Source organism: Parus major, chromosome 5 (assembly GCF_001522545.3).
Source record: "Parus major isolate Abel chromosome 5, Parus_major1.1, whole genome shotgun sequence".
Lineage (NCBI taxonomy): Eukaryota > Metazoa > Chordata > Aves > Passeriformes > Paridae > Parus > Parus major.
Window position 1 is genome coordinate 6,662,759 of NC_031774.1, and position 25,828 is coordinate 6,688,586.

The 25,828-nt window shown below is 52.6% G+C and overlaps 3 protein-coding genes across 5 annotated transcripts; 1 reads left to right on the top strand and 2 right to left on the bottom strand.

The window, feature by feature from the left end:
• The first annotated feature begins 3,942 nt into the window (after positions 1 to 3,942).
• DNAJC17 (DnaJ heat shock protein family (Hsp40) member C17) lies at positions 3,943 to 18,048 on the top strand. Of its 3 annotated transcripts, XR_004497917.1 has the most exons (13): positions 3,943 to 4,072; positions 5,455 to 5,524; positions 6,434 to 6,492; positions 7,297 to 7,384; positions 7,783 to 7,865; positions 8,258 to 8,354; positions 8,754 to 8,803; positions 9,315 to 9,392; positions 10,385 to 10,465; positions 11,342 to 11,470; positions 14,056 to 14,273; positions 14,410 to 14,611; positions 14,776 to 15,260. XR_004497917.1 is itself a non-coding variant. In XM_015630354.3 (11 exons), the coding sequence occupies exons 1-11, from the start codon at positions 3,995 to 3,997 to the stop codon at positions 17,962 to 17,964; spliced, it is 939 nt and encodes a 312-aa protein (XP_015485840.1). In that variant the 5' UTR covers positions 3,943 to 3,994; the 3' UTR covers positions 17,965 to 18,048. The 3 variants fall into 3 exon arrangements, 1 of the variants encoding a protein (XP_015485840.1); XR_004497916.1 differs by having other exon boundaries at positions 14,056 to 14,611; XM_015630354.3 differs by lacking the exons at positions 14,056 to 14,273; positions 14,410 to 14,611; positions 14,776 to 15,260 and adding an exon at positions 17,839 to 18,048.
• C5H15orf62 (chromosome 5 C15orf62 homolog) lies at positions 14,605 to 15,268 on the bottom strand. Its single transcript, XM_033515204.1, has one exon. The coding sequence runs from the start codon at positions 15,244 to 15,246 to the stop codon at positions 14,731 to 14,733; it is 516 nt and encodes a 171-aa protein (XP_033371095.1). The 5' UTR covers positions 15,247 to 15,268; the 3' UTR covers positions 14,605 to 14,730.
• A 255-nt stretch (positions 18,049 to 18,303) lies between the features above and the next one.
• Positions 18,304 to 25,769, bottom strand: GCHFR (GTP cyclohydrolase I feedback regulator). The gene is made up of 3 exons (XM_015630358.3): positions 23,907 to 25,769; positions 22,628 to 22,722; positions 18,304 to 19,127 (listed from the first exon to the last, which is right to left on the bottom strand). The coding sequence occupies exons 1-3, from the start codon at positions 23,940 to 23,942 to the stop codon at positions 19,004 to 19,006; spliced, it is 255 nt and encodes an 84-aa protein (XP_015485844.1). The 5' UTR covers positions 23,943 to 25,769; the 3' UTR covers positions 18,304 to 19,003.
• Between the last annotated feature and the right edge of the window lie 59 nt (positions 25,770 to 25,828).

Sequence of the window (25,828 nt, forward strand, 5' to 3'; positions counted from 1 at the left end):
CTGCTTTTCACCGTTTGTTGAATTTTATATCTTTTTTCCAATTATTTCTTGCAGTGCAAGAGGGATCTGGTGTGACCAGCCTCCTTCTGTCCAGCAGAGAATGTATCCATAGACAAAATCCACGTCCCACATGCGGAATATGCATTTAAGGAGATGATCAGCTATGCTGATACCCCAAATTAGGGATCAGGGGGACATTGCAGGATGATTCCTGCAATGGGATGATTCCAAAGGCTGGCATTTGGGGACAGGGGCTGGATGACAACTGGGAAGGAAGTTTAGGACAAGTTTTGGCCCTGGAGCTGGGCTGAATTGCATCAGCCACACCTTGGGTTTTTGGGGAAAATATTCCTGTACCAAGCTGTGGCTCTGCTGAAAAAATGCTAAGGGGTGCTAACTTCTCCCAGCAAAACTTCCCTGGATAAAAGGCTGTAACAAGGGAAATATAGGTTGGATGTTAGGAAAAAGTTTTTTACAGAAAGGGTGATAAAGCATTGGAATGGTCTGCCCAGGGAGGTTGGTGGAATCATGATCCCTGGATGTGTTTAAAAAAAGACTGGGTGTGGCACCTGGTGCCATGGTCTAATTTTTGGTGTTGGGGCATGGGTTGGACTCGATGATCTTGGAGGTCTCTTCTAACCTTGTCATTCTGTTGAATTCTATTGAAAACTGAAGGGAAAGCAAAGGCAAAATCCAAGTCAGGTTCAGCCATTGAAAGACTGTGAGGATATGAAAGAGGGGAACAGCCCCTTGGCTCCTTCCTTCTTCCACAGAGGCACTTCATGGTGCTGGGGGAAGCTCACAGAGGGACAGGATGAACCTCATGGGGGCAACCCAAGGGCCTGGGATGCTCCAAAGTATCTGTGGAGGCTCCTGAGGTGGCAAAAACACAAAAAGAAGAAAAGGAGTGCTGGCTCAAGTGGAATTTGTTTATTTGCAGCAAGTCAAGCCCTGGAACGGGATGTCCAGGGGGAATCTGGAGGCTCCATCCTGGGAGATCACCAAAGCCTACCTGGACACCCTGGGCTGAGCCTGAGTGTGGCAATTCCCGTTTTGGGAGGGTGGGCTATGTGTCCCTGCGCTGGTGCCAGCTCCTCCCTGAGGAGCCTGGGATGTCCTGCTGGGACCTTGGAGCTTGTCCCTGGTCAGCATTCCAGCTCCTCCAGCGCCTCTGGTTTGTGGAGTGGTCGCGGGGCACCATTCCCTGGGAGGCTCTTCGGGAGCTCTGGCCTCTCCTGTGGGATCTGCCCCGGGTTCGCCTCCTTGTCGCATGCTGTTGCCTGGGGGAATCCCAGTCTTGCCACTGGTGTCTCTCACTCCTCCTCGAGGGAGTGTCACGCTGGGACCTTGGAGTGTGTCTGTCATCATCATCCCATCTTGGAGTGTGTCTGTCATCATCATCCCAGCTCCTCCAGCGCCTCTGGTTTGTGGAGTGGTCGCAGGGCATCGTTCCCTGGGAGCTCTGGCCTCTCCTGTGGGATCTGCCCCGGGTTCGCCTCCTTCTTGTACGCCGTTGTCTGGAGGAATCAGAGCCTTCCCGCTCTCTGAGTGTCTCTGGGGAGATGTCTGTGGGGACATCGTGCTGGGGCCTTGGAGCGTGTCTGTCATCGGCATTCCAGCTCCTCCAGCGCCTCTGCCTTGTGGAGCGGTCATGGGAGCCTGTCTGGGCATCCTGGTCTCTAGAGGAAGACCTGCTCTGTCGCCTGTCCCTGCCATGGGAACGCTCCCTGTCCCTGCTCCACCTGCGGTGGCCCCATGGCTGCTCATGCTGGCTCCATGACCTGCTGGACCTGCGCCAGGATTGATTTCCATGTGAGGAGGCCGGGATGGCCCATTCAAACCTTCGAATTTGTCCCTCTTCAAGTGCTTCCTCCCAAGCCCTTCTCTGCTGCTGCCACCACCTCGAGGAGTCACTGCCTCGGTTGTGCCGAGACTGCCAGCGGCCATTGCGGGGCCACCTCATGGATCTCCTTCTCCTCCTCTCCCAGGGCCTGCCACGTCTGAAGTGTCCGTAAAGGCTCCATGGCTGCTGTGCATAGTGGCTGCGCCATCTCTGCTTGCTGTTGTACACCTGGTCCTGCACCTCGTGGTACAGGGCCACGTGCTGGGGGTAGGGGTGGCGCGTGGGCCGCTGGCAGCGCGGGCACACGGCCTCGCCCAGGCTCCAGTCCCACGTGCACAGCTGGCAGAAGCAGTGCCGGCACGAGCTGGAGCACACGGTGCTGATGTGCTGGCACTCCGGGCACCCGGGCTTCTCCTGGTTGCTGTCCTGCGGCGCGGCCGGGGCCGCCTGGCTGGTGTTGGCAGCAGAGGTGCCCGGCTCTGGAGTGTCCTCCTTCGATGACATCTCACCCTGCAAGATGCACAAAGTCTGTTTGCAGGTACCTCTCCCCCAAACCCCACATCTCCTTGTCCCTCCGGGGCTGCCTCACACCTCATCAGCAGGGCTGTGGTGGGGCTGGAATAGCAGTTTTTGCATCCCACGGGCCTCACCATGGGATTGTGGCTCTGTGCCCCCCGTCCTGCTTTTGTGACATGGCCCATGTCCTGTGGCTGCTGTGACATCACTGATGGTGGTGTCACAAAGGGCCATTGTTGAGGTGTGGGACAGCCCCCAAGGGCTGAGGTGCTGTACTCGGGTTTTGGGACAGGTGTCAGCGGATAAATTTTGTTTTCTTTCAGGGCAAGAAGGTGTAACGGGTGAGAATCCAGAGAGGATCCTCAGGGGGAGGCCACAGGAGGTCCCTGAGGTGGCACCACGATGACCACAGGAGGCCTCGACATGCCCAGGGCTATGGTTCATCAGGAACTGCAGGGTTAGGACAAGGGGAATGGCTCCAAAATGGAAAAGGGGAGATCTAGGTGGAATACTGGGAAGAAATCCTTCGCTGTGCAGGTGGTGAGGCCCTGGCACAGGGTGCCCAGAGAGGCTGTGGCTGTCCCATCCCTGAAGCATTCCAGGACGGGGCTTGGAGCAACCTGGGATAGTGGAAGGTATCCCTGGCCATGGCAGGGGGGGCACTGGATGAGCTTTAAGGTCTCTTTGAGCACAAACCATTCCAGGACTCTCATCAAGAAGAAGGAGGTGGCAGTGGAGCAGAAACAACACTGACAATGACTTTAGTCTGCACCCTGAGAGCAGAGCCTCTGCTTGGGTGAGGCTCCATGGAGACAGACCAGGAATCTTTCATTTTATTGCACTACTAGCTAAGATCACATATCTGAAACAATTAATTTTCCTGGAATCACGGCTATCCAGTTTTCTTCATGATCTCAGGTTGATCTCAGCTTTGTTGCTATTGTTGATAAAGGTAAGTAACCTTCAGCCATGAGGACACAAATCCTGCCAGAATAAAGGAGTAAGTGCTGAAAAATTCAGTATCCTGTGTGTGGGACTAATTGCATAGGCTTTCTTCTACAGTGCTCTTTTATTAGAGCAGTGGGGGGAAAGGGAGATATCATAGATCAGTAAGAAAACCAGAGTTTCCCAAGAAGCTGTGCCTTGGGCTGAGATGGATGTTCTTTCAGAGCAACAAAAACAAGTATGTTTTTGGGAAGAGGCTGTAGCTGGGCTCACACCACCCCCCACTGCCACAGGCTTCCCGAGGAGGCGGTGGAGTGCCATCCAATCCCTGGAGGGATTTAGTGCACGGATGTGGATCCGTCTGTGGAACTAGGACATACAGGGGTGACCTTGGGTCACAGTAACATCCACGTGCTGTTTTCCCTACGGGCTCAGTGCCCCCGCGCACGGCCCCACGGGACTTGTAGTTTTCACCTAGTTTCTCCCCGCTCTCAGCCGCCACTAAAGAACTACAACTCCCAGCATTCCCAACAAGGCTATGCGCACCCTGACGGTCCCTGCCTCTGGGGCCGCGCGGTGCATCACGGTGCTTGTAGTCCAATCTTCTCGGGCGGCGCGTGGCGCGGCGATGCGTGAGGACTACATTTCCCAGCGACCGCGGCGCCAGGAGCGGAACCGGGAAGCGCGAAGATGGCGGTGGATAAGGAGCTGTTGGAGCGGGACCTCTACGGGCTGCTGGGGATCGGCGAGAAGGCGTCCGAGAAGGAGGTGAGGGACGCGGGCGGCTCGGCTCCTTCTCTCCCCTCCCTCCCTGTCCCGGTGTTCTCGGGAGCGGCGTGTTCCCGGCGCGGCTCGTGCTGCTCTCCAGTGCTGAGCTGGGGGGCTGCTCCAAGCGCTGTTGCGGGACTGGGGCTGTCAAATGGAAAAAGCCCGTTTTTACTGAGGTTGGCGATGTCATATCCCGGTTTTACTGGAATTGGCGTTATTCCCCCAATTCACCCCTGTGCGTTCTCAATCCTGCGGGGCGAGGCCCGCCTTTGGAGGAGGAGATGGCTGGGAGAGAGCTGCGGAGTTGGTCTGGAGCGCTGTTGTTCTCGCTTTGTTTATGTGCTTCCAGAAAGGAAATTCCCGTGTTGACCCAAAAATCCAGTTGTTAGAGGTTTGTCCGAGTGCCCCAAAAGTCGTGTAGTTGATTTTGTGCGGTTGGAATTTCATGTTTGCGGCTCTTAATTGAATTAATGGGTTATTCAGTGCTAAACACAGGAAGGAAGTTCCGAGGGAGCTGCAGAGGGGCTCTGGACAAGGGCCTGGAATAACAGGATTAAAAGGGAATGGCTTCCCACTGCCAGAGAGCAGGGTTAGGTGGGACACTGGGAAGGAATTCTTTGCTGAAATGGGAAGTTGGAGGATGGAGCCCGGGAGGAGACGCCTCTCCCTCAGCTGGACTCTTTTGCAGGAGGTGGGGTCATCTGCAGGGCTTTTCCTGCACATTCCCAATCCCGGGAGCTTTGTCCACCAGGTGGGGCCGGGACACAATTTTTTCCACTTGTTTTAGCAGGGAGTTGATTAGAAGTGGGATAGAGGGGCTTCCTTTTTTCCTTCCTCCCCCGCCCCCCCCCCTTTTTTTTTCCGTTCCATTTTTTTCTCCATTTCCCCATTTTTCGTTCTCTTTACCTCTTTTTCTTTTCTACTTCTCTTCCTTTCCCCTTTTGTTTTCCTTTCCCTCTTTTCCCCTTTCCCCTTTTTTTGTTTCTCTTTCCCTCTTTTTGGTTCTCTTTCTGTTTTTTTTTCCCCTTCCCCCATTTTTTTATCATCTCCCTCTATTCCCCTCCCCATCTTTTTCCTTTCCTCTCTTTGGTTTCCTTTCTCCATATGTTTTTCCTCTCCTCCTTTTTCTCCCTCTCTTCTTTTTTCTCTTCTCTCCTTTTTTTCCCCTCTCCCGTTTTTTACCTGAGGTTTACCTGCTGCAACACAAGACACCTGGGAAGTAAAAACAGCTTTTAAAAAGCTCCAACTCCTTCCAGACATGGCCGTGGCCTGGGCCCAGTGGGTTACCCTCAAACACAGGGATGATTTTGGTTTTCCAAGTTGCTTTTTTTGACAGAGACAAACCAGTTTCCCCCCAGTAACTCCCGGTGTGACCCCTGCAGGTGAAGACAGCGTTCCGGCAGAAGGCCCTGACCTGCCACCCGGACAAGAACCCGGACAACCCCCGGGCAGGTGAGATGGGGCAGCTCTTCCTGCTGGAGTTTTCACCACTCCAGGCTCCTGGAGGTGGCTCTGCTTCCCTAAGTCCTTAGGGAATGGCTGGGTGTGTGTCCCTGGGAATACACAGAGAGCTGGGAGTTGCTCTTGTTGGTGTTATCTCTGCTTTTTAATGCTGAACAATCCTTGCTGGGTTTAGAAATTCTGGCATTAAGTAAGTGCTGGAATTAAAACCACACCTCTCCAAACCTTCCCAACCTTTGCCTGTTTGGACACTGCTTTGATCTGTGTCTCTCACAGTTCAAACTTCACCAGCACTCCATAAATCCCATTATCTGTGGGCAGGGCAAGGAGGAATTTCAGCTGCCTGCAGCGAGTGATTGCTGTGGATGGAGGCTGTAGAATTAGCAGTTACTCTGTATTTTCTGTGTCAAGACTGACAATTCATCTTTATAAAAAATAAGAACAATTTGCCAATGCTTGTAATGGGACAAGAGGAAAAACTTTTAAGCTATATATGGCTGTCATTCAACAACTTCCAATACAACATAAGCAGGACTTCTTGTTGAAGGAGGACTGAGATGGAGAAGGAAATTGTGAGCTGCAGCTAAAAGTGGCATGAAGGAGATAGAACCCAAAATAAATCCAAAATACAAAGAATCAGTAAGAAAAAATAAGTCTGTGTGTTCCAAGATTTCTCTTATAATAAAACAATCCCAGTTTTTTGTTTCTTTATTTACTCTCAAGTTTGTATAACACCTTTGAGTTGAGGTGGCCCTGGCTAGAGGTTGGCTTACAAATCTTTTGGAGAGGTGATTTTTCTTCCTTGGAGAGACCTTCCTGTAGGATTTTTTTTTCCCTGGTTCTTCCCCAGGTCCCTAACCTGGTTTCCCTCATCTTGCCCTTATTTCTTCTCGTTCCCAGCGGAAATCTTCCACCAGCTGTCCCAGGCCTTGGCCGTGCTCACAGATGCAGCAGCCAGGGTAAGGATGCTCCCTTGGGAAGGGTGGGATTTTTTAGTGTTGCTGGGAACTGTATTCCTGCCTGTCCTGCTCTCTGGTCCAGCAGAGACTTTCCTGCCTGTCCTGCTCTCTGCTCCAGCAGAGACTTCGTGAATACAGATTTCAGCTGTTATTCCCCCTGGATCTCCATGAGATTATATCTCAGGTGCCAGGTAAAAGCCTGGAGAAATGTTTGGGATTTGCTGCTGGGAGCAGCTCTGCCCCAAGATTCTGCCTTTAGTAACTTGCTGGACTGGGGCATATCCCATTTAATAACACCAGTAATAACCATCCCTTTGGTGTTGTTTGGTCCATTCAGGAACACCAAATTTCCATGGCAGCAGTGCATCTGCCATTCCCATCAAATCAGGGGCTAACAATTGAGTAATACCTGGATCCAGTTCCTGAGGCTCCAAGCTTTGCTGTCTATGGAACAAAGGAGAGCTTGGATCCTTCTGGAGTTGTGAGGAAGTGTCTGAGAACCCACTGCCCAAAGCCTGAAAGAACCTGGAAATGTCCCTGGAAAGAATAAAAACAAAAAATGAGCAAGGAGCTCTCTCCAGATTTTAGCTCAGGAGAGGGAGAAGTGTTGATTCCAGGTGATAAGAGCTAAAAACATTTACTCCTCTTTTCAGGGACTGGCAAAGCTTGTAATCCAAGAAGCAGCATCCAAGATGCTTCACCCCTGCTGACAGGGTTTCAATCCCTGATGTTGTTGTATTCCCTGTTTTCCAGTTTCTCTCCTGGTTTCTGTAGTTTCCCACTGTTGTGCTGGTTCCTTGGCAGGCAGCCTATGACAGGGTGAGGAGGGCGAAGAAGGAGGCTGCAGCAAGGACACAGAAACTCGATGAGAAGAGGAAGAAAGTAAAGCTTGGTAAGCAAAAACAAAACTTCACATTCTCCTGAAGTCTCCCTTAGCTGGCTGTTTGCATTTCTCCTTCCACAGGAATCCCCCCAGGGATCAATCCATGCAGGGGTGGCTCTGGTTTCTTTCTGCCCACTAATGTGCAGGAGCCACCTGGAATCTCCTTCCACAGCCATAGCTGGGGTGGTCCTGCTCTGGGAAGGAGGGAATTAGGTCCAGCTGTTTGAATTAGGGTGTTGAGGACTGTTAAGACTCCTTTGGTGTGTGGGACCAGAGGGAGATGCAGCAGAGCTGTCAGGATATTGGTGCAGCTGTAGCAAAGTGTGTGATCTATCCATCTTCCTCTGGTCAGCAGGGAAAATTCAAATTCTCTTTAGACTGCTTTAATTTTGTTTCTTTCTCTGCAGATCTTGAAGCCAGAGAACGAGAAGCCCAGTCCCAGGAGAACGAAGAGGAGGAGATCAGGATAACAAGATCATTAGAAGAAGAAGTAAGGATAAATTCTTAGTTCTGTCTGCTGTTTTTGAGAAGAATTGCTGGCAGTGTTTCCATTCATGAGGAAATCCATGGGATGAGGTGCAAAAAAATCTCTGGAGAGCCAGTCCTTCAACCTTTGGGGTTAAAAGGCTCTGTGAATCAGAGAATCCTGGAATGGTTGAGTTGGAAAGGACTTTAAAGCCCATCCAGTTCCAGCCCCTGCCATGCTCAGGGACCCCTCCCACCAGACCAGGCTGCTCCTTTTGGAGCTCTCCCAGGGGAACTGGCAGGAGGGGTGTCCCAGGAGATGGGTGTGAGACCCAGGCTGTCCTTGGAAGTGTCCAGGTGACATTCCAGGCCTGGCTCTGTGCCTGAGGTGTCCGTGCTGTGTTCCCTGTGCCCTAGATAATCCGCCTGCGTGAGGAGGGCTCCCGGCAGCTGGAGGAGCAGCAGAGGCTCGTCAGGGAGCAGATCCGCCTGGAAAGGGAGCAGCACAGCCGAGGTGAGCACAGGGGAGCCTGGAGCCCTCACCTGCAGGTGGCATTGGGCTTCTTTGGCAGCTGTCCACACTCAATTTTTTCAGTTGTCCCAGCACAACCTTCTTGCTGGGGAAAATGCCTCAGAACATGTCTCCTGCTTGTATTTTTGCTGACCTGTTCCTAACCTTGATCACAGCAAGTCTGAGTTTCCTAAAAGGGAAAAATGCTGCCATGGAGTCTTCAGTCTGTGCTGCAATTCCTGTTGCACGGGATTTTTGGGACTGGAATGGTCCAGTGGAAATCCCAAAGTGTTTCATCATATGTATGTTCTCAGGGAAAAAAGAAATTGTGCAAAATGCTGAAGAATTTTCACCCATGTCCTTTCCTTTTTTTTTTTTTTTTTTTGCTTTTTCTCTCTTTAGGCAAGCAGGAAAGAAATGGGGCAGAAGGCAAAATAACTCCTAAGCTCAAGGTAAGACATCCTTAAAAAGCTGTGTTTTGGTGAAAACTGTGATAGAGCATGGTGGAAAACAGAAGGGACATTCCAGCCCTGCTGAGCTGGCACATCCTTTTTTATACTGAAGATGAAATTCCTCCATGGAATGTGCATCATCAGGTGAACAGCTCCTGTCCTTGCTGTTAGAATTCCTTTATCTCTCACCTTTTCTTTGGCTGCTCCAGATTTTTGAGCCTGGGATTGAATTGTCTGTGCTTTAAACCCAGGGAAACATCTGCTAATTACCCTGTCAGAGCCATTAGCATCCTTTCAAGTGCGATCTTTTTTTATTCCAGTGAGCAGCGTTTCTCCCTGTTCCCCAAACAGTTTGTTCCCTGTACTCACTCCCATGCTGAGATCACTGTCTTGGCAGGCCTGGGAGTGTGGCTGGAAATAGCAGACATGGTGAATGTGCACTGGGTGGGAGCTGCTTGAGCAGACAGCACATGCAAACGGGAAAAATTAACTCCTGGTGTTTGTTTCCCAGCTCAGGTGGAAATGCAGGAAGGAAGATGAGACAGGAGGGGGATACTCCAAAGATGTGCTGCTGCAGATCCTGCAAAAGGTCCTGTCTGACACTCTTCCCTATTTATTACTGTGTCTTCCCTGCTCTCAGTGTTGTAAGAATAGTGAATTCTGGGAAGCTGCGTATCACAGAACCATGGAATGGTTTGCCTTGGAAGGGACCTTAAAAATGATTCAGTTCCATCCCTTGCCACAGGCAGGGACATCTTCCACTAGACCAAGTTGCTCCAAGTCCTATCCAACCTGGTCTTGGACATTTCCAGGGATGGGGCAGCCACAGCTCCTCTGGGCAACCTGTGCCAGGGCCTCAGCACCCACACAGGGAAGGATTTTATCTAATATCTAATCTAAACAGGTAATCTGATCAAAAGAGCTGGTTTAAAGCCATTCCCTGTGTCCTGTCACTTCATGGCCTTGTAAGCTCTAAACTGGAGTGGCTCATTTCTTTCCCTGTTAAGCTTTCTCATGCAGTTTTCAGAGCTCATCAGCATGATCGTGGAGTCATTAAGGTTGGAAAAGATCTCTTAAATCATCAAATCCAACCTTTGAACCAGGTTGGATCCTTTGATCCCTGAGCTGGGAGCTGTTTCCCAGCTAACAGCTCTGCCTGGCTCCCAGCAGGGACTCTTGCTGAAACAGAGCGACTGCAGACTCTTCCCACTGGATGCTTCCTGCCCACTTAGTCTGGCTCTGTGGTTGTGGTGCACTCATCCTTCACTTCAAGCACTCCACATCCCTGCTGTGGGAAGTGCAGAGACAGGCACAGACAAGCCTTTGATCTGATCAATCCCAGCCTGGCATCTTTATTTTCCCTCTGAGCTCAGCAGCCCTCTTGCACCAGGGTCTTGCTGGGAGCCAAGTGTGTAGCTCCATGCCGGCCCAGATTATTTCCTGGAGGGACATAAATGGTGTCACAGCTCAAGCCTCATGTCTGTGAAAACACATGTTTTGTCTTTGTGTTCATTTGATAAATGAATTTGACATCTCTCCTGGCTCTGTAATTAACTTTCCTTTCTTTCTTTCTTTCCACAGTATGGTGATGTGCTCAATTTGTTGATCTCCAGCAGGAAGACTGGGAGTGCAGTGGTGGAATTTGCCACGGTGAAGGCAGCTGTGAGTGTGCAGAGTCCCTGCTGGGTGTGCTGGGGGTGGCACAGGACAGGTGACAGCCAGGACACCACTGCCCTGTCATTAAGGCAGTGGAGAAGGGTAATGAGAGTCTAAAGGCACAGAGGCACGGAGGGAGTGGCACAGCTGGAGGCACAAACCCAGAGATCAGGCACATAAACAGGTTGTGCATGGAACAGGTTGAGGGAAGAGGCACTGCCTTAAAAATCAGGCACTGAGCACTTCCTCAGCTCTCTCTGAAGATGGAATGCCTTGGACTTGGGCTTATGTGTTTTGGAGGTGATATCAAGCATTTGCCAAAATGTCTTGACTGAGTTATAATAATTCATGTGGCTGTGGGAGCAGAAGTCATCAGTTACCCTAAATTTTAGTAGTTCCATCACCTTGGGCTGTTCAAGAGTTTCCTTGCTGGCTTTTCTTTCACTCATTCCCAAATAATAAAAACCCCCCAGAACTGTATGCAACCTGTATATCAAAAGTACTGACCGGGGAATGGACCATAGAGGTGCTTCTCATGTAGGGCAGCTGTGAAATCTGAGGGTCATGGAATGGTTTGGGTTGGAAAGATCCTTACAATCTTACAGAATGGAATCATAGAATGCTTTGGGTTTGAAGGGACCTTAAAAGACCCTGCCCCCAGCCATGGGCAGGGACACCATCACTATCCCAATATCCCAAGTGGAGCAACCCACTTGGTTGCTCCAAGCCCTGTCCAAGGCCTTGGACACTTCCAAGGATGGGTTTTATTTGTGCCCTACTTGGCCTTGAGGTCATTCTGAGATGGGAACATGATTCTTAGTGACTTGTGAGGGAGCAGGGTCTGAAATTCAGGTGGTGATGGAAGGATGTTTTCTCTGTCAGGAGATGGCTGTGAAGAATGAAGTTGGCCTGTTAAATAACCCCCTGAAGATTTCCTGGCTGGAGGGCCAGCCCCAGAGCCGCCCCAGCACCGTCCTCCCTGACAGCACCAGCCATTCCAGGACCTCACAGGTAAGGAGAATGGGCTGTGAGATGGAAATTTGGTGCTGTAAATCTCAGTGTGCTCTGTGGTTGTGGTCAGATAGAAGCTCTTGGGGCCAGGCCTGGCTTTCCCAGCAGCCCTTTCTGTGCTGGATCAGTGACTTTTTAAATCACCACTTGCCTGGGCAGCAGCACACTGGGAACTGGAGCTGTTTGGATGACTGGATCTTCACACATTCCCTTTCTCCCAAGTGAAGAACAAGGATGTTCCTTGTTCAGCCTAAAGCCTCCAGTGCCATTCTGATGGGATTTTTTAATATGTCTTGACTGTTGGAGTCCTCTGAGTGAGAGCTGCTGAAAGGTTCCTTTAGAGAGTCTTGGTTACTCACTGCATTCCCAGGAGGAGGTTTCAGTGCTGGAAGCAAACCTCTATTCTTAGGGTCTGCAGGAGGGACAAATCCCAAACTAAATACTCTTTTGTATGTTCATTCCCTAAATATTTTAAGCTTGTGAGGTTGTTCAGTGCATTCACTCTCTTGGTGTTTTATTAAGATAAATATTATTTATTTTATTTATATAATTTGTAACTATGGATCAGAACGCCTGATTGTTATCTTGTCTGTGTAGGACCAGGGAGAGTCCTGCAGCCACAGAAGATTCACCAGAGTGTTTGCAAGGAAACTGGGGCAAAAAGCAGAATCCAAAGCATGTTATTTGAGAATTTTCACTAGCAGAGAGTGGGAACCGGCTCATCCCTACCCAAGGAGATTGCTGGTGCAGTTGAAGCTTGGTAGTGGATTCCAGGCTCTGTGGGTTCAGATCCCTGGGTTTGTCTTGGCCTGTTTCCATGCCCAGAGCTTGTTAGTGTGGAAGTGCAGCGTCTGCCTGTGGTGCAGGATTAGTGTGGTGGGGCGGCAGAGAGAGCAGGAAAGCAGCACACAGTGCTGGTGACTCACCTCTGCCCAGCACAGCCTCCTCAATCCCACCTGGCTCTGGGAATGCTCAGGAGCTGCTGCCAGGGACCTGCATCCTTCCCAGGAGTTGCACAGCTGGTGCTTTGCTGTCCTTTCTGCTGCTTTTAGCTGTAAGAAGCTGCACTTTCTGGGATTGCACTGGAGCCTTGCATCTCCAACTGCTCTCCTTCCTGTTTTTCCTTGTTCCTACTCCAGACCCTCCCCACATCCTCCTGCTGCATCCACTAGGATGCTTCTAAAACCTGTAATGTGTTTACAGCTCCTCTTGGCTGATCTGCTTCCAGCTGACTTAGCTTGTTCTCTCCAGTTCAAGACTGTGCAAAGTGAGCTCCCAGATCCCTGTTCCCTCTGCCTCTTCCCTTCACACCCAGCCTGGCTTCCCAGCCACCAGACTCCACGATTTTGCTTCCAGGCTGCACTTACCTCATTCTGATTCAAGCTGCCCTTGCTTCCTATTCGCTTCCCCCCTCTGTTTTTGTCTGAATCCACCCCCGTTTTGTTCCCACTCTGTGCAAAAGCAGCTCCTTCGCTGCTCTGCTTCAGGAAACAGCCCAAACCTGCAGCATTCTCATGGCAACGCGCTCACTACTCATCCTCTGCTCCCTGTCTGGGACAGGCAGCCAGGTATTCCCTGGCTATCTGACCTTGGAGAGCCCAGCCAGAACCTGAGTGTCAAAATCCACAGGTAAAGGACAGCCAAACCCCAGCCACAGGGTTTGGAAGCAGTTCCCAGGTAGAAGCTGTGCTGTGAGGAGGATGCTTGTCTTCCACAGCCTTATTGTCTCCTACAGCAACAGGTGCACGTTGTCCAGCAGTTCCTGGAGAGCTGCTGGAGCCAAGCAGGCTCCAGTTCCCCTTGGAATTCAAAAGTTGTGGCTTGGCCAGTGTTACTCCAGGCTACTGAGAGCAGTGGCTGTGTGATAGTTCAAAGCACACAGTGACTGCAGAGAGCTTGTTTTGCCACTCCAACAGCGTGCAATGCTCATTTTGGGGAAGATTTTCCCTGCTCCTGCAGTGGAATCTCCCTGCCACTACTCCCTCAGCCATTCAGCCCTGAGAAAAGCGTCCTGCCTGGTGTTGTTGTACCTGTTCTAAGCTCCTTCAGAGATTTCAGAGGGTTTATTACCTATTATCTGACTTTAGGAGGTGAATTTCACTGGCTAAGAGGCAGCTGTGCCTTCCCTAGAATGTCCCTGCACTTTGCTGTGGCCACTTCCAAAACTCCTGGCTATCTGGGGGCATGGAGGTTTTATCATTGTTACTTTTTTAAAAGAACTCTAATAGTCAAAAAGGTAAGAACTGGTAGTTTCTTTTAACCGTTTGTCCTGGTGCTGCCCAAAATGTTCTAAGCCTGGCAGAGCCTTTACCACTGTCCAGCTCAGGGTGGGGAACTGTTCCTGTCTTGCCCCAAGTTGTGTGATCTCTCCTCAGGGGAAAATCAAGTCCCAGCAGCTATGTCCTTCCCTCAGAGGTTTCCCCCCTGCCCATCATAAAACCCTGCAGTTCCAGGGAGGATGGACCTGGGCCACTCCAGATACCCTGTGCTCCCAGTGCCTGGGATTTCTGTGGCTTTTTCCCAAGGAAATGAGGCAACCAGACACTTCCAGTCACAGATACATTTATTCTTCTATGTCTGTACAGCTGGGAGCTCAGTGCATGCGTGAGGCAGCAGTGTCAGAGACATCTCTTCTCCTGCCAGAAGGATAAATCCACTGCTGGTGCTGTATCAGCAGCCTACTTGGATGCTTACCTGCTTCCAGGCTGGGAATGCCACCTGCACTGGAGTTGAGGGAAAAGAAACCCACAAGGAGGAAGAGAAAAAACGGAGGAACAGCTTTGAGCTTTCACATCCAAACGTGGTGGGAGGAGAAGCCCCAGTTCCCGTCTCTCAGCCCTCAAAGCTTTGGCTTTGGGGTGCAGTGCTGCTGCCTCCTTGCAGGCTGCCTGCTGTTCCACAAGTGATCCATGACAAATCCCTGTGTCTCTACCCCACAGTGTCACATCCCCAAAATAAGTCCCAAAAAATGCCAGTCTTCCCTGAGGAGGGGATGTGCAGTCCGGAGTGGGAAATTCCCGGGGTGGAGAGTGGAAAGTTGCCCATGAGACAGAAGACTGTGTTCTCACCTGAACACGGAGCCCATGAGCTCTGCTCCAGAGGAATCCTTGGCAAGGACAGGGATGGTCTGTGGTGGGCGAGGTGAGGACAACAAAACAGGCCACACACAACAGGCATGCTCCAGTATCCTTCCTCCCGCCGGAACTGGAGGAACTGGCAGCAGCAGTGAGTAACTGGGATGTGATGGACAGTGAGTACCTTCAAATGGCGTAATCCCTCGGGTTCTGTTTCCTGAGGGTCTGCAGCACATCCTCGAGGAGCGATAGCCCCAAATCCACTTTGAAGGACAGGAAGGGGTCAGCCAGGTCGGGAAGAGTGGTGCTGTTTGGGAGACCTGCCTCTGAGGTGCCACGGTCTGTAGCCTGGTCCTTGTGCGTTGGAGTGGCTTTGTGGTACGGAGCAGCGTCGGAAAAGGAGAGGTCAGAGTGGGAATCTGTGCGATCGATGATGTTGGGGCAGCTGGAACTGTCCAGGTACAGCCGGGGAGGCTTGGGAGGGGCTTGTGCCTTGGCCAGGTTCTGCTCGCTCTGACAGGACAGGTACTCAGACTTGTCCTTCAGATCCCTCAAGCATTCCCTCTTCTGGCCATCTGTGTCCAGAGTGTGGCTGTTCTGGTTCAGGATGATGACTTGGTTGCCCAGCTTTTTGTGCCTCCTGAGGGAGAAGCGTCGGAAGAAGGTGGTGGACTTGATGGACCCCCTGCGCCAAGTATCCATGCTGAGGAAAGGCAGCGAGGAGCAGGAATGCTGGCTCCTCACAGGCGGGAGCCGAGGGATCAGCAGAGAGCCACGCAACAGGAACAACCTCTTCCTGCCCCGTTCCCGGAGCTGCAAAGAAAACAGAGAGGCTGGTAGTGCAGGAAATGCAAAGTCCACGCCGTTGCAAGGAGCGCTTGGCTCGTCTTGGATCTCAAGGAGTTTCCCCCTGGAGTGGAGAGGAGCGGCGGTGCGTGAGGGAGCTCGTCAAACGTGTGCTGCGGCTCCGGGCTGGTGGGGAACAGCAGAGGCACAGTCACCATGAGAACAGATCTAATCTGGCATCTAGAACAGAAGGGCACTCGGGTGCCATGGTAACCAGGCACCTTCTGCGGAGGGGCACCGCCGGAAAAGCGCCGTGGGTGGCTGGGAACGAGACGGTGACTCAGTCCCACCGAAGGAACCCAGGGAATACAGGAGAAGGGGGATGTAAAAAGCAGCAACACGGGAGACAGCGTTGGGAGAACAGTGCAGAGGAGACTTACGCCCTGTTGGATCAGCCCGGAATCCAGGAGTGGAGATGAGAAGCTGCTGGAGCACTCGGAGAACTGGGCCTGCCACACTCACCAGGATGAGGAAGCTCTCCAGGGAGAGCTCAGCCAGGAGTCCAGGAATTCAGCCAGGTTGGACCCAGAATGCCAAAGCTCCCCAGCGCTGTCGCTGCCGTCCCTTCATGAGCCACCCGTCGCTACTTCCCGGGCTGCGGCTCCCTGCGTGGATGTGTTTGTTTTGAGCCAAGCCCTTGCTGAGTCAGCCACGTCAGAAACTGGGTTTTACTCGATTGGTAATTGCCAGGATTGCAGGAAGTAGGTGTGTGGAGTGGCAGAGCCTCAGCCCACGCTCAGGCACCCAGGAGCATGTGCTGGGAGCCCACCTGGATCAGGCTGCTCTCCCTCCCGCCACTCCGAGGGCTTCTCGTGTCAGCAGAGCTCCCAAACCAGGCTGCAAATAATCTCCTGGCTGTTTTAAATTTCAATCCCAGTGTGAGGTGGGGCTTCAGGTTTGTGTGGGTGATTCATCTGCATGAGTCTTATGCAGCCTCTTCCATCCAGCCCAGCAAATTCCTGGGGTTGGTGGATGGGACTTGGAAGGATCCTGGCTGAGGGCTGATACCATCAGTGCTTTCTCAGACACTGCTGCTGCCAGTACCCAAAGGTCATTTCGCTCAGGTGGCTCCTAAGACACCAATTAGACTCTTAATTTCCCTCTTGATGTTCTTTATCTGTTGTGGGCTTTCATTGTGTCCTCGCAGCAGCCGGAGGAGCCACTTTGCTGGCACGGGATAAGGAGTTGCACTCACCCATGTTTCCATGCAGAATCTTACTTAGGCATTCTATTGCCTTTGTATCCCTTCTGCTTCCTAAGAAATCCTTCAATATCTGGAGAAGCCGTGGCTGCCCCATCCCTGGAAGTGTTCAGAACCAGGTTGGAGCAGCCTGGGTTAGTGGAAAGTGTACCTGCCCATGGCACGTGGATCCAGATGATGTTTAAGATCCCTTCCCACCCAAACCGTTCTGGGATTCCATGATTCTCTGTGATCACCACTTAACCCACTTCCTAGAAAAATGCATATGAAGGGGGGTTTTTTCCATTCACCTTCTGTCAAGACACTCTTATTTCCACCTGAACTGTCAAGGAATGAGCTGGATGTTTCCAAGCCTTGCAGTGCTTTCATACATCCAAAATAGCACGGCCACCTACTAGTGTGGAATGGCTTTGGAAGCAGCGCCAAAGCACCGGAGCAGCTGTCATCTGCTGCCCACGTTCATTAGGCAGAGTCTGCAATCAACTGCCTTGACGTGACAGTTGCTGCCACACGCAGCAGAAAGGCTCTGGGAGCTTTGGAAAACTGTTCCATTCCTGTGTCAGGCTTGGGAATATCGCTGGTGTTTTTCTTTCTGCACTTGCTTAGAATCACAGAATTGTTTGTGTTGGGAGAGACCTTTAAGGTCATTGATTGCAGCTGTTAGACTCATGGAGTGGCTTGGGTGAGAAGGGACCTTAAAGCCCATCCAGTTCCACCTCAGGGCAGGGACACCTTCCACTATCCCAGGTTATTCTAAGCCCCATCCAACCTGGCCTTGGACACTTCCAGGGATGGGGCAGCCACAGCTGCTCTGGGCAGCCTGTGCCAGCACCTCACCACCATCAGACAGTTGGAAGTTTCATGACTAATCCACACAAAGGTTTGATTTTTTATGGCATTAACCTTTATAACTGGTGAAGTGTACGCTGGACTTTGGGCACCAACGTTGTTGGTGCAGGGTGATCTTGTCATCCAAAATAATGCCCCATCCAGCCTCATGGAATGTTGGCTCTGTCTGTCTCACTTTCCTCATCAACCACACTTATTGCTGGTTATTTGTAATAATAATTTTAATAACAATTCCTGGTTATTTCCTGTAGCCAGGAAGCTTTCACCCACCTCACCTGATTTCTGTGGGATCAAACCGCTTCCTGCCTGGAATGCTGGTGGTGTGAGGGGGATTTGGGGAAGGTCTGGGAGTCTGTGCTGTCCCTGATGGGTTGTGTGTGTTTCCTGCTCCTTCCTAGGCGTCGGTGGTGTCGGAGCGGGACTACGAGAGCCTGGTGATGATGAGGATGCGCCAGGCAGCCGAGAGGCAGCAGCTCATCGAGCAGCTCCAGCGGGAAGATGAGGAGGAAAAGTCTCACACTTAGCATGAGAGTATGGATTCTCCCCACCCCTCCGTCCTCCCAGAGCTGTTTCTTAATTTAAGTCAATAAACCTCCTTTCTTTTTAAAGGTGTTGTGGGAATAGAATCTCCCAGGGACTGCAGCCCTGATCCCTTTCCAGGTTTGGGGAAGGAATGCTTGGGGTTCACAAAGTACAGGTGTTACCATGTGTGTGTGCAGAGCAACTGCCCTATCCCATGGGACAGGATGTGAGAAGTGCCATGAGAACAACCAAACCTTGGAGCTTTTAATTCCTGAAAGCTCAATTTGGGATCCAGATGTATCCAGAGGGATCTGGCAGCAGTTTTAAACAACCCACAGAAGGACATTGAGCGATGTTTTATTGGTGCTACCCCCACAGCAGGATCCATGCACAATTCCAGATGTTCCAGCAGTGTTTGGATTAGCACCTGGAATAGTCACACAACCTTTCTGTGTTATTTTGGGAATCCCATGTTGGGCTTGGATGGCAGTCTGGGATCTGGAAGTTTGGTGGTGCTGCTTAGATGGAAACGGGCCTTGCTGCCAAAGGGAAGGGATTCTCAGGGCACTGGGAGTAGGTTTAGTGGTTCCCCCTTAGGTTTTCAGGGATGAGATGGGATGGTGTCCATGCTTGGTGTTCCTCCCTAACCCCTGACCCAGGAGAAGGCACAGAGCTCTCTGGGGCAGCCCGAGGAGGAGGCAAACAGGGCTGTTACTGAGCTTCCTCCGGGGCATGCTGAATACATGATTAAAATGTAAAAAGCTGGAATTTGCCAGACTGCCATCCTGCTGAAGGCAGAGCTGGAGCCATCTGTTCCCTCTGCCTGATTCTGGGCATACCTTCCTCCCCCTGCTCTTGGGAAATGAAACAGGGATGGCAAAATTCCACTGGGTCCAGCTCTGCCTCTGTGCCGTTCCTCCCCCTGCCCGAGTGCCTGGAGTCTGGGACGGGAAGGAATTTAGGGGTAAAAGATTTGCTGCCAGTCGTATAAGATGATCTCCAGCAGGATGTTGTCTGGGTGGAATGCAGGATTCTCCCTGGCTATTCCCTGTGGAGGCACCAGACCAGGGTCTGGCCCACACCAGTCATGCTGACCACGCGGTAGCCGAGGCTCTCCAGCTTGTCCAGGACCACGCGTGGAGCGTCGTTCACGTAGTACTCACAGCTGCATCCAGGAAAGATGGGAATAAGGTGAGCTGGGGGAGGAAGAGGTGGGAATTTCCTGGTGGAAATGAGCCTGCCTCGCTCCTGATTCCTGTAAGACCAGCGGCCACACCTGGCACAGGCGTGTGTGTGACACAGGGCCTTGGTTAACCCCAGGGGAAGGCACAGCCCAAGGTTCCAAACCACGGGAATCCTGTCCAGGAGGGAAAGATCAGGTTGAATGGGAATGTGGTTCAGTGGGGCTGGTGTCCAGAGCCACATGCTGCTCGGTAACTGGGCTGACGCTGCAGCTGAGGGTTCACAGATAAACACAGTGAGCACATTTTTAACACCCAGGAATTCATGGATGAGGAGAGGAATGATTCAGGTGTTTCTAAGGAATGAAATCACAACGTTCTACCTATGTCAGAGCATGTCTGTGAGATGGGTGGGTTTGAGAGGCTGTTGGAATTTGGGGATTGCAGCAAGGCGCTGGTTTCAGCCAGGTGGGAAACCTTTGGAAAGCCAGTAGGCGAGGTGGAGCCCAGGCTCCAATGTTCCAGCAGTGCCTGGCAGCTGATACTGGGATCTTTGATCCTTGTCCAGCTCTGATTCCCCGTTGGTTTGTGCTGGCTCTATGCTTGGAGCAGAAGTTGTCCCACATTCCTATCCCTCAATCCCAGAAGCTTAAGAGCTGTGACATTGCTTCCCAGTGAAGGGACCAGGCACAGGCTGGGCTGAATTGTGTGGGGACAGCTGAGCTGAGCTGGCCAGTGGGACCTTTGGCACTGGATGTGCCAGCCTCTCCTTTGGCACAACTTTTGGAATAAGGCCCAGAGCAGCTCAGCTGTAGCTGACTCGCAGTGCCGGATAAGCAGATAATGATGGGCTGCAGGATCACTGGGGATCCTGTTTGGGCACCTGAACAAAGCCTCTCCTGCTTTTCCTACTAATAATGATAAAAAAAGATCTCCAAAAGCCTTTCCAAAGCTGCTCCTGCTTGGATTTCGGAGCCGTACTGGAGCTGGGAGTGCTTTAAAGCATGAAATAACCCGAGATGTGAGAGATTTTCCAGTTTCTCAAGACAGACTGTACTTGGCTGTAATTATAGATGTGGTGTAAAGATAATGTGCATTATTATAAGTGTCTTTGAAGTCTCTTCTTTCTCCAGAAGGGTTGCCACATACCCTTCAGATTCATAGTGGGAGCTGGTAAATATTATTTGCATTATTCAGAGGAAATAGCAGACAGGGATTTGTAGGAACCTAAAAAACGGAGTAGCTGAGTTAAAAGCAGGAGGGAAGAGTTCCCAGGGCTTTATCCCAGCTGTGTGTTGAGGGAAGTGAAGATAGCACACTCTGGGTATTGGATATGTTGCTGTCTGCATGTGCATCCAGTCAGGACGGTGGGGCCGGGATACCTGCAAAGCCTTTTCTTCCAGGTAAACCCCACCCCAGCCCTTGCCCCACCTGGCTGCCCCAAGGGCTCTGACCCCAAGTGAGAGGGCAGGGACCACATCCCTGCTTCCCACACCTTCTGAGACTTAATGAGGGGCCGTGTGTCTGTGCAGAGCTGCGCAACAGGATCCGTGCGCTCCCTCGTTACAGGGATTTCGGTTTCACCTCTACATCCCAGTTTCCCAGCAGGTCTGCACTGCTCAGGCTCTTCCTTTCAGGCTCCCTACAAGTCATGGCTAAAGTTTTGGGGCCCAAGGTGCTACAGGAATGGGGTTTGCAGCACCCATAGCCACGCTCTGCTCATGAAGGAATTAGGGATGGAAAATCCTGCTAGGCCACAGTGCAGATCCTGGAGCTCCCAGCCCTGGTTGGGATTCCGGAGGAGGCAGCCAGGCTCGCCCCACTGGCACGTGGCTGTGCTCTCGGGGGTGCCAGCAGCCACATTCCAGCCAGGGGACTTTCCCCACTGCCTGTTGCTCAGGCACACACGGGGAGGACGTGCTGTGCCGCAGGGATGTGCCGCAGGGATGTGCCGCGGGGACACAGCGGAGTTCCCAGCTGTGACAGGCCGTGCCAAGGAGCAGGTGGGGCAAGAGGTGCTCAAATGCTCCAGGCCACAGGGAGGGGAGAGAGGTGGTGAATCCACCAGGGAGATCCCATAGGAAGCTTGTATCCCTTCCCCAAAGCAAGCAGAATGTGGTGCTTCTGTTCCTTACAGTGCTGCAGCTCCCCCAGCTGCTGGGGCAGGCACCACAGAGGCTTTTATCTGTCTTTGCCTTCCTTTTCCACCTGAATCCCAGGGATCCTTGCCCAAATCTCTCAGGATCCAGTTCCTTCTTGGAGCCTGTTGTGTTCCTCCCCAGCTCTGTCTCCCATCCCGTTGCACAACTCCTGGCTCTGCACGGCGGGTGGCAGCTGGCGGTGCTGCCAATCTCTGCCCACCCACGGGCTTGGGAATAGCAGCACGGAGCTGGATCAGCCCAGCAAACCCCTCAGGAATTCAGCTGGGATTGGGGTGGGGGCCTCAATACTTACATTTTATCCTCCTTACTATTAAAATTTCCCACCCCACTCAGATTTTTTAATGCTGCAGCAGCTGAGGATCCAGCCCTTGGTGTTGGCCAGGCTGGTGCTGAGTAGGAAGGTTTTCCCAGCTCCATGGATGGAAGCTTGGGAACATTTGGGATGAGATGCACTTTCTTTTTTAATGCCTTATCCTTCTCCTCCTTTTCCTACTCCATACCATGGCACATTGGACACAGCAGGAATTGAGCTGCTCCTCTCTGTCAAGTTCTTTTGCATTTGGGGGTTTGTTTTGCTTTGCCATTGTGGGATTTTTATTTTTTTTGGTGGTTTCTTTTTTTTTAATATATTTTTGTTTGTTTGGGGTTTTTTGTTTGGTTGAGGGGTTTTTGGGTTTTTTCCCCCAGGGGAAACCAAGAAGTGGTATATCAAGTGAAGAAAAAAGAAAAAAAATGTGGGTCAAACCATGAGGAAGATGCTGGTCACAACTCTGAGTGGCACTTGGCCAAAGGCTGGGGTCAAACTCAGCGTGGGCAGAGGTGGGGACATGGAGAAGTGTCAAATATCCACAACTTGGGAACATGCCAGTGGAGGGGTTGGAGTATGGGGTGACACAATGGGAAACAGCTCCAAACCCAGGGATCAGCTGCCCATGGAAACGATTTGGGAGCTGTTGGCAAGGGCTGGCTCAGGTGAAACCTTGAGCTGCACTGGAGAGCAGGATGGGATGGACAGACAGACTGCAGCTGGGAGGGACAGGATGGATAGAAATGGGTGAGCATTCCGGGTGTCTCAGCACCCAGAAAGGCCACAGGCAGAGCAAGGCAGGGATGGCACCGAGACAGGGAAAGGGGGGTCAGGTGCTAAAACAGGGTCGGAGCAAGGGAAAATAAAGAACCAAGTGAAGTACCAGGCAGCATTTCCTCATTAACAGGACACATGCGAGTCCTGGGATTAACTGTACAGCTGGAAGGTGCTGTGGGGAATTCCAGGAGTGAAAAAGTTCTGCATTTCTTGGGAAAATAAGGAGAGGAGGACTTACAAATTGTTCCCCAGCGTGCTCCTCTTTGTGGCCCCCAGGATACTCATCAGGTGGGGATCCGAGTGCTCGTCGCCCACCATGGTGGGCCCAGCCTCCTGTGGGACAGGCACAGAGCGGTGAGTGACACGTGGTGACACGGCCACCCCAACACACGATCCCAGCACAGCTCCAGTGAGAGCCCTTAAGGAAGGGAATTGCCATCAGCCCATCCTGGGAGGGGCTCAGTCCCGGCCACTGCCTGGAAGGCGCAGCTGCTCACCCGTGCAAGGGCAGGATGGGAAGTTTCCAGCCTCAGCTCAATGCCAAGTTTGACACTGGAAATGTTTGCTTTGCCCCTTTGGTAAAGAGCAGAGTTTCCAAAGTCTCTGGAGGGCAGACTGACCCCAGCTGCTCCAGGCTGTTCCCTCCAGTGCCATATTCCATGTGCTCCTTCCTCATCCAAAATCACTCAGTCATCTTGCACAATCCCAAATGCCAGTGCCAGCAGATGCTTTGGTGCTGCAGCATCCCCACATCCCCATTCCCCACCCCCTGCTGCTTCCTTTGGGACATCTCCAGTGGCAGCAGTAACAGTGCCCATCACAACTCCCTCCCTTTGCTCATTTGCTGTTTCCACTGTCCCTGCTTCCTGCCCCAAACCACACCGGCAGATCCAGGCTTCGGGACGGATGATTGTCGGGAGAAGGGAAAGCCCAGATGAACACACAGCCGTGGGCTCCTCCAGAGTGCTGCAGGATGTGGGTGCTGCCAGTGCCGGGGAGCAGCGTTTGTTTCGTGGCTTTATCTGACAGTGATAGGCAGCAATCCCACCAGTGCTCCCGGACGGTGATCCCAGCCAGAGATCCCAACCACTGCCCGGCTCCTGTCAGCTCCAGCCATGCCCGCTGCCTTGGCCGCCTTTTCCACCCTGGAATGGCTCTTTGGGGACGAGGGAAAACCAACTGCGAGGACAAGTGGAGCCGTCCCTTTGGCGTTCGCGGGATCCCGCCGCAAGTTTCCCAAGTCAGTCGCTGTTTGGGACAGGAGGGTTTGGGGGCAGCAGAGCCGGGACGGGGGCACCGGGGGCTCTCACGGAGTTGTGCCGGACACCCCACACCGGCCACGGCCGCTGAGGCACAGCCTGGCCGTGCTGGGGGTCACTCCCCGACCCCCCCTCCAGCAGCAGCAGCAGGGCCAGCACCGGAGACACCGCGGGCTGAGCGGGTCTCACTGCTCGCCCCGGTCGGTCCCTGTCCGCCCCCGGGAATTCCCCGTCCCCGAGGGTCCCGCCGGGACTCACCAGACGGATTTGGGTGCTAATGAGCAGGTAGGGCATCTCCGCTCCGCCGCTCCCGCCGCCGCTCCGGGGGCACCGTGCCCGGGGCCGCCCCCGGTCCCGCCCCGCACCTCCGCCCCCGGGCAGCGCGGGGGAAAAGGCTCCCAAAGGGGTCGGGGGGCACCCGGGGGGCTCCGATGGGTCCTTCGGGATCTGGGCGCTGCCGTCCCAACAAGGGATGAGCAGGAGGTGAAGGGCTGGAAGGTGGTGCAGCAGGAGGGAACGGGGGACAGGAGATGATGAGCAGGGAAAAGATGGACCAGGAGATGAGCTGCAGGGATGCGGAGGGCAGGGAGATGGAGGACAGAAGATGATGAGCAGGGAGGCAATGAACAAGGAGATGATGGACAGGGAGATGATGGATAAGGGAGACGAGGACAACGGAAATTAATACCAGGGAGATAAAGAACCAGGAAATAACAGCAGGGAGATGAGGACTGGGAGATGATGGAGCAGGAGCCAGGCACGTGGGGAGCCGTGGGCCCTGCAGAACATTCCCTGTCCTAGACCACAGTCCAACCAAACGTTCCCCTGAAGCAGAATATTCAGCATTACCAACATTTTTTTTGGGAAAAATCTGTTTTTCCACTGGCTGCTGAGTTATTATCTGGGAACACAGGGGTTAAACATCAGCTTGTTTTGATCATTCCCATCCTCAGCAGAGCCTCTTCCCCAAGTCCTGGAACAGCTGGAATGTTTGTTCATTGCTCTCCTGTCCAGTGCAAACCTGTTACCCAATGAACCAAGGGCACATTTCACCCAGTTGGGTTGGATTTTGACAGAATTCCCATAATCCATGACCCCTTTGGACCTCTGCTGGGCACGTGTGGCCTGAGCTTATGCAGGGAATAATATGGATATGAAATCCAGACCTTTCCAGAAATTAAAGGAAAACTAGCCAGGGTTCTGGCAGCCTGCCCAGCTCTGAGTCTGACTCTTACGTGGCTCTTTCCTGGGGAAAAAAAGATAGTAAGGAAAAAAGAGGGAAATGAGAGCAGAGCTATACGTAACATTTTAATATTGAATTTCTTGAGGAGATACTGAAATCTGGGAGGCAGCCGGACCACTGATGGATCTCATCCATCATCCCAAAGCAGCTTATCACCCTCTGGCTCCAAGCTGGCTGCTCCCAGCTCTCCTTGGACTGGGCTGGCTCGGAATTGCTCCCAATAATACAGATAAAGGGAAGCAGAAGGTTCTTTGGCTCTGTCCAAATCCTGCCGTCACTCAAACCCCCAGAAGTGGGGAGAGCACACAAAGGGCTTGGTTTTCCTTCTCCTGACTGGCACATTTTCCTAAGGAACCTTTTTGCTCTTCCAGAAAAGGGTATTTCTAGTTTCAGTGATTCTGGGATAAGTAAGTTCTTCCTGAGGGATCCCACCAGGAATGTAGCAGCCCACCACATTTCCTGCAGAAGGGAGAATACCAACCCCAAACGCTTGGGATGAGTGTTTGGCCATTCCTGTCTCCTTTGTGCCTATTCCACCTAAAATCCACTATCTCATCCCAAAAACCGGTGGCTCTGTGCCCACAGTCCCACAGCCAGCCCCGTGCCTGACTCCCTCACTACAACAGCCCTGTCCCACTCAGCTCCCTGGGGCATTCCAAATTCCCATTTTTTTGTCCCTCGCTGCCGGAAGCCGAACCCCAAACCCAGCGGGGTTCCCTCCCACGCGGGGCTGTGCGGGGACACCCGGCCTGTCCCCCCCGCACCCGGGTCACGGCGCGGGCACCACCGCGGGACAGGTGCCGAGGTGGCAGCGGGTGCAGAGCCCGCGGCCTCGGAGGGATTTTCCCCGGGACATTCCGCGGACCCAGCGCCTGTGGGTGCAGGCCCGCGGTCGGGCTCGGGTCCGCTCCCACCTCCATCTTCAGGCGGCACCAGG

Excerpts from the sequence above, each read along its gene's own strand:
- DNAJC17 (XM_015630354.3), top strand. The coding sequence starts at position 3,995 with ATGGCGGTGGATAAGGAGCTGTTGGAGCGGGACCTCTACGGGCTGCTG. Across the intron at positions 6,493-7,296 it reads TCACAGATGCAGCAGCCAGG|GCAGCCTATGACAGGGTGAG; the intron begins GTAAGGATGCTC and ends GTTCCTTGGCAG. Across the intron at positions 11,471-17,838 it reads GCCATTCCAGGACCTCACAG|GCGTCGGTGGTGTCGGAGCG; the intron begins GTAAGGAGAATG and ends GCTCCTTCCTAG.
- C5H15orf62 (XM_033515204.1), bottom strand. The coding sequence starts at position 15,246 with ATGGATACTTGGCGCAGGGGGTCCATCAAGTCCACCACCTTCTTCCGA.
- GCHFR (XM_015630358.3), bottom strand. The coding sequence starts at position 23,942 with ATGCCCTACCTGCTCATTAGCACCCAAATCCGTCTG. Across the intron at positions 22,723-23,906 it reads TTAGCACCCAAATCCGTCTG|GAGGCTGGGCCCACCATGGT; the intron begins GTGAGTCCCGGC and ends CCTGTCCCACAG. Across the intron at positions 19,128-22,627 it reads AGCACGCTGGGGAACAATTT|CTGTGAGTACTACGTGAACG; the intron begins GTAAGTCCTCCT and ends TCCTGGATGCAG.